Source organism: Ixodes scapularis, unplaced genomic scaffold (assembly GCF_016920785.2).
Source record: "Ixodes scapularis isolate PalLabHiFi unplaced genomic scaffold, ASM1692078v2 PGA_scaffold11__112_contigs__length_91849675, whole genome shotgun sequence".
NCBI lineage: Eukaryota > Metazoa > Arthropoda > Arachnida > Ixodida > Ixodidae > Ixodes > Ixodes scapularis.
The window spans coordinates 62,162,891-62,169,180 of record NW_024609837.1 but is presented as its reverse complement, the minus strand read 5'-3'; the positions used below and the strand labels follow the sequence as shown (position 1 = coordinate 62,169,180).

At 45.8% G+C, this 6,290-nt stretch overlaps 1 protein-coding gene across 1 annotated transcript; it reads right to left on the bottom strand.

Moving 5' to 3' along the window:
• Positions 1 to 2,562: 2,562 nt before the first annotated feature.
• On the bottom strand, positions 2,563 to 3,203 carry LOC120846787 (nuclear apoptosis-inducing factor 1-like). Its single transcript, XM_040218665.1, has 2 exons — positions 2,903 to 3,203; positions 2,563 to 2,678 (listed from the first exon to the last, which is right to left on the bottom strand). Exons 1-2 carry the CDS (start codon positions 3,201 to 3,203, stop codon positions 2,563 to 2,565), a joined length of 417 nt encoding a protein of 138 aa, XP_040074599.1.
• Between the last annotated feature and the right edge of the window lie 3,087 nt (positions 3,204 to 6,290).

Here is a 6,290-nt window from a genome sequence, read left to right as displayed (position 1 = left end):
GAGGCTCGTAGTCCTGCGTTTCTTCGGACTCCGGCACCTCGAGGAATGCGACCCCGGGGTCCACTTCAACTTCGTAGTTCAGGACTCTGTCCTCTCCAACCTCCTCATCAGTAATTGGCTGCACGCTGACTGGTGCTGTGCTGGCCCTAAGGAAAATACACCAGAATGTCAGTCTTGTCACCCTTGTACATAATTTGAAACACTCTTATTTGTATTTCATTCATGCTTTTTGTGTGCATGTGGATCAAGCTCGACTCCTCAGCTCTCGGCCATTGCTGCTATCAGTTGTGAAAGTATGTGGGCTTTAGTAAAGCCAGCCTACAGTGTGCAGGTCAAGCCCGATCTTGACTGTTGCGGCTATTAGTTGTGAAAACAGCTGGCTTCATGGAGATCCAGTGTGCAGTGTTGATGCCGGCCAGATATTTCTGGTTGCTTGTCCCTACAATTCTGTTTTATGTCAAAGACTACCATGTTGAGCAACAGATCTGCTCAGGGTGATTCCAAATTTAGTGGTAGTGTCTACTGGTCGGTGCTTAATAAATTGTACTCACTGTACACCATATTTGAACTGACTGCTCAGGATTACTTCTGATTTCTTTTATTTATCAATACTGTTCACCCTTTCAAGGTGGTTTTATTTCAGAAAAGACATTCCTCATGGTATGCAATGTGCTTGTTGGAAGTGTTGCAAGAGCTTCACGTCAGCATATGCTCAGCAGCAGCGAACTCAGCTGTGACAGTGAATGCTACCTACGAAATGAGCGAGATTTCAGAGCACTAATCTCGCACAAATATGTTTATGCAACAGACTGTCTCAGCTTTGTGCCTTCATTCATTTGACTTGCCATCTCAATACAACGGACCTGAAGCAAATGAGGTCCAAGCTTTGTGTTTGTGACCTTTGGGTCTACGTAGCAGTAGAATTTTCAACATAAAACAATATATTTTTTTGCTGTTTGTCATAGTTCAGCTTGACTTCATAAAAGTCTAGCCTGTATACGGTAGTCTTGCGATAATTCAAACTCGGATATTATACTTCTGGTTAATTCAAACAAATTTCCTAAGTTTGGTTGTCTCGCTATGTTCTTAGTGTATCCATATGCCACTTAAACCGAATTCCGTTTTCCTGTAATTCATATTTTTTGTTCTTGCAGCCCTTTTGTTGAGTGTGCTTCTTTCCGAGCACCGGTACACTGCAGAGGGAACACCCATGGAGCTGTTGCTTCTTTGCAATGCACCGGTGCTCGGTGATAAGCGCACTCAACGGGGCTCATGCGGAAATTTCTGCAGCAACTTGCGCAGACGCTGTGATCTGGTAGCATGGCGTACACCGAGCGCCGGCACATTGGGGAGAAGCAACAGATCCATGGGTGTTCCCTCAGCAGTGCACCGATGCTCGGAAAGACGTGTACTAAACAAAAGGGCTGCAAGAACAAAAAATATGAATTGCAGGACAACGGCATTGAATTTAAGTGGCATAGCATGGGCAAGTCACAACGTCCTCACAAGTTGCTATGAAAACTGTGGTGCAGTGCCCGCTTTTATTGTTCACGTGACCCCCGTTTAATAGTTCACACTAGACAACTTCTTGACCCGATGAACAAACTGAATTTCGTTTTGAGTTGTCATGTGCTCTTCGAACAGCCCACAACAATGAACATTTTTGAGGGATAAATAAACTTTTGTCTTACATTTCACGAATGTTTCATGTGTAGCATACCTGGTTATGATCAGTAGGCCTATGTAAAGGAAAGCATGAAATATCTTCCGTGTATGTGAAGCCACTCATAAGGCAAATCATATATTTATCTTGCATCATTATTTAGATAAATTTCTGATAAATCAAACAAAATTCATGGCTTCCTGGAGTTTGAAATCATGAGAGTATAATGTATTTTGTAATGGTAGTGTAGTAGAAACACAATTCCCTTTGTCTTGTTCGGATTGCATGATACCTTTTTAAGATATACCTTCTACCATTTCAGGAGTGTACCAGCCTAAGTCTGCTATCATTTTTCTTTCCCAAACTTTCAAGACTCGGCCAACGGCGCTTGCGATGTTCAGAAGACTGCGTCGTCCTCCCCATGTACATGTCGGCTCATAATCACCATCATTTTAATCTTGCATCTCACAAGACTAGGTCGTGATCTTACATCATCACATAATCACCATCAGAAGATGTGGCATTGCGGGCGTACTTTGCACGGGCTGCTGCCTTTCTGCAGTGCCGTGGCTCTCCTAATCCAATAATTACTATTATTATTATTGTTGTTTATATTATTTTTATGATCATCATTGATGAGCGCAGTGGTCTTTCATTGACATGCCTAGCTCGACTTTAACTTCAGGTAACATGGCTCGAAGGTTTAGAGTTCTTGGATGTGCACGGTTCTTTCTTGCTCTGGAGAGAACACACCAGAACATTTCTTTGAGTAACCCAGTATTTAGTACTTGCGAACTTCAGATATGATTATGAATACAATATTAGCTTTGCTAGTAGAACCCCCAATCGTGTGAATCTCGAAAGGCTAGACTTCGTACAAATAGCAGTAACATGACAGCTCACTCGTCGGTGTCTACGCCTCCTTCGATACCCAGAAGGTTGGGGCTTGTGGAACCGATGACCGCCAGCACAGCCTCAGCCAGCGGTGTCAGCGTGTGGTCGTTGCGCCCTGCGCCTGTGGAAGACAAGGTTCTCTCTATATTTTGTTTGAGCATTAAATTTTATCTGATTGCAGCAAGCACATTCATTGTTTTGATTTGATTGTATTAATAGCTTGATATCTTAATTTCTTCTATAATTTAGCCAAGAAAATGAGAAAGTGGATAAAAAACTTCTTTAGCACACAGAATGTGTGCTTCATTTTTATGTGTAGTAAAAACATATGTATAGTAAACTCACCGGTCGTGGAGTGTGCTTTCTTCGAGAGGGTCAGTTCCGCGCGGCTGCGAGATTTGAGGTTCTGCCACTGCTTTTTGAGTTGCGGCACAGTGCGCAGCGTCGATGGATGCCGCGAATTCATCACGGATGCGATCTCCTGCCACGCTTTTCTTTTAGCAGCTTTTGTAATATTGTTGTTAAATTTGTTCTTAATTATACGTTTTCGTTTCTTGATTTCGTAAACCAATTGAAACTTATCATCTTCGGACCAATTTGATTTCTTTACCTTGGGAGGCATCCGTGATGGACCGGCAACATCCATGTCTGCGTGCTGCAAACTCAGACGGTCGTCTGCTAACTTAATGATCGAAACATAATTATCAACTTTTATTGCAAATGCTTCCGAGAAAATACGTCCAGCGCTTTTTTTTTTCTTAAAAAATTGGGCGTTAAGGACACGCAGGCATTTATGTAAACAACTTTATTCGGCGTACGCACTGGACGTCGACGACGGTGGTGACAGACGATCGCGATACGAAGCAATATGACAGCGTTGGTGCGCACTAAACTCTACCCAAAACCGCGCATTGCTGACTCTTTTTTTTTTTTCTTTCTTCTATTTTGCACGGAACCACGGTATGTACGAGATATGTGCCGCAGTTTTGCGACTGTCGTCGTTTCTCTTTGCCCAAACCGATCGCAGCGTAGCAGAAGCAGACGATCTCTCGCTTGCCGCCTCGCGTCGCCGGCGCTTTCTTATTGGACAGGAGGTCACAACTCGTCACTTCCACGTCCGGAATCTTCGGCCGTGTTCCAAAATTTACTCGGTCTCACTCTAGGGTAAAGGTTTTGTACCTTTGCGATCGAAAACCTACCCGACTCCGGCATTACTCGATTTTTGTTGTCACGTGACATGATCTGCCAGGGTAACTCGGATCCACTAGAGTAGATTTGGAACGCACCCTCTGTTTTCTCCGGTATTTCTTCAGTTTTCCCTAGATTCCCTCTCTAGGTACTGCTCACTCCGTTCTTGGCGGTCTGGGTGCCAGACTCAAGTCCGGACTTGAGTCAAGACCGCGCCGGAGTCCGTGCTGGATCCGTCTTGGTCTCAGTCACGGTCTCAGCCGAGACCGCCAGGCGCCTGAGTCAAGACTTGAGCCAAGACTTGAGTCAAGACTTTCTAGCAAGCGGCCCCTGAAGTCTTTTTGTGGAGCGTGGCACTTCCTACACTATCAGCTCGTCCTATGAACAGACGCGGCGGAACCGGTGGCATGTTGGATGCACATTACCTGAGGTGGAAAGTGATTTTATTGTGTGTGTTTTTTTATGATAAACGTAAGTCTTCCGCAATACTCGGCGCAAAAAAAAAAAAACACCTCCCAAAAAATGTCCGTCTCTGTCGCCAGTGCAGGCGTTGACACTGGTGACGCTAGCAACCCTATCCGCTATTTCCTGCACTCTCAGAAAAATGGGTGTATTCTTGCACCCTTTGTCCCCTATAAGACACCCCAAAAGTTCAGTCCGAGGTGCAGCACGCAGACGTCGAACCAAGGGTACCAACTTTCACAAGCCGCATGATAGCCCGAGTGCTACAACTTATTAAAATAGCTAATGTACGTGTTATTGACTACAAAAAAAAAAAAAAAAAGCAATCGGGGTTTTCTTGGCTCTACTGCAAAACCTCAGTGTTTTTTAGTGTAGGCTTTGACACGTACTTTAAGGGGCATTCACACGAGGGAGAAATCCCGGGGATTTGTCCCCGGCACGCGCATCCCACGACGAAAACGTCAGGCTTTGCAATGTGCAAAAGCCTCGCGTTTTCATCTCGTGATGCGCGCGTGCCGGGGAGAAATCCCCGGGATTTCTCCCTCGTGTGAATACCCCTTTAGCTGTTTAACGAGGAGTATATCACCGTTCTCCAGCCGTTCGTAAATGTTGGGACCGTATGCTCGACGCCAGTGCCCTGCGCGTCGAATTAAAGTTTTTGGGGTGTCGTATATGCGACAAGGGGGTGTAACAATATACCTTTTCTTTTTTTTTTTTTTTTCTGAGAGTGTGCACGCATGCCAGCAACAGAAAAGCGATCACAATCGTGAACTGCCGCATAATGAATCTTTACTCGAAATGCAGCTCGCTCACTGCTGACCTTGATTGTTTCTAAGCATTTGTCGGTGCCAAATACAGCCTGTTCCCCTGTTCGGAATTTTTCGAGTTCTTTTTGGGACATAAAAAAACGTGAACTTTATGCCTGCTGATCTCGAGGATACATACTTATGTCTTCAAATGAGTGAAAGGGCGCAGGCGAGCTGGTTTATGTTCATCATTTAAGACAACCCTGAGACTGGGTAAACAAAAAGGACAAACACAACGAAATCTGAAAACACAGCTGCGATGTATATTTATGACTCGTCCTTTTTACATAGAACGCAGGTGTGTTTGGAGATTTCGTCGTGTTTGTCCTCCTGGTTTTATCCCAGTCTCATGGGTGTCTTAAATCATGGACCTATGTCTTGCACCCTGGGATGCAACAGTGTTTTCGTATCTGCCTGTTAGCTATAACAAACATTGGGAACGGCACATTGAGCTCGACGCTGCATGGTTGCCTTGTGAACCCCCTGGATGTACTTCTTCTTTCACCTTCTATTTCCCGCAGTGCAGGGTGGCGCTGATATCCACCTACCGATAAAGCCCCTTCATATTTTAAAACTACCACAAGGTGCCTCGATGCACGAGGCACGTGCAACGTGCAGCCCTTGTAAAGATCACGGCAGCATAGCGCAGCACTGGGCTAGATTTCAGACGTCATGTTGTTCCCAGAAGTGGCGAGCGGCGTGTGTCAAGAGCATATAGACAACAATGAAGGGCGCGACTTTTCCCAGGGCAGAGGGACTTTACTTATCGATGGATCTCCGCCTTGCTAAAACCCACCACATGCAACGTAAGCTTAATCATTGGGTCACTTTCGCAAGCACGATCATCACACCTCCTCCTTCAAACACACCAAAACGGTGTCAAACGCAACTCTGTTTATGAGCATTTAGAGTAGCATTACCGCTGGCTACCGTGGCCACGTTGTGCTGCTCCCCAATCCACTGATGCTCTGGGCGGTTGCGGGATCACTATGCTAAAGCACCTTGATAAAGGCGTTTTTTACGAGAACCGCCAACCATTGTTGTAGAAACGCGCAAGACATGTGCCACGAGCGGGAGCCCCGCCGCCATTCGCTTCCCAGGGTCACTCGTTTCTTAGAATAACATTTCGCTTAGCCATTAAACCCCCTTTCCCGTTTTATACACCACATCCCCCCCCCCCCCCCCCCCCCCCCCCCACTCTGTGCTGCGCCGCCATTTGCTTCCAACGGCCGCTCGAGACACGGGCCTCATGCACTGGCGCATTTGGCGCTACTTGC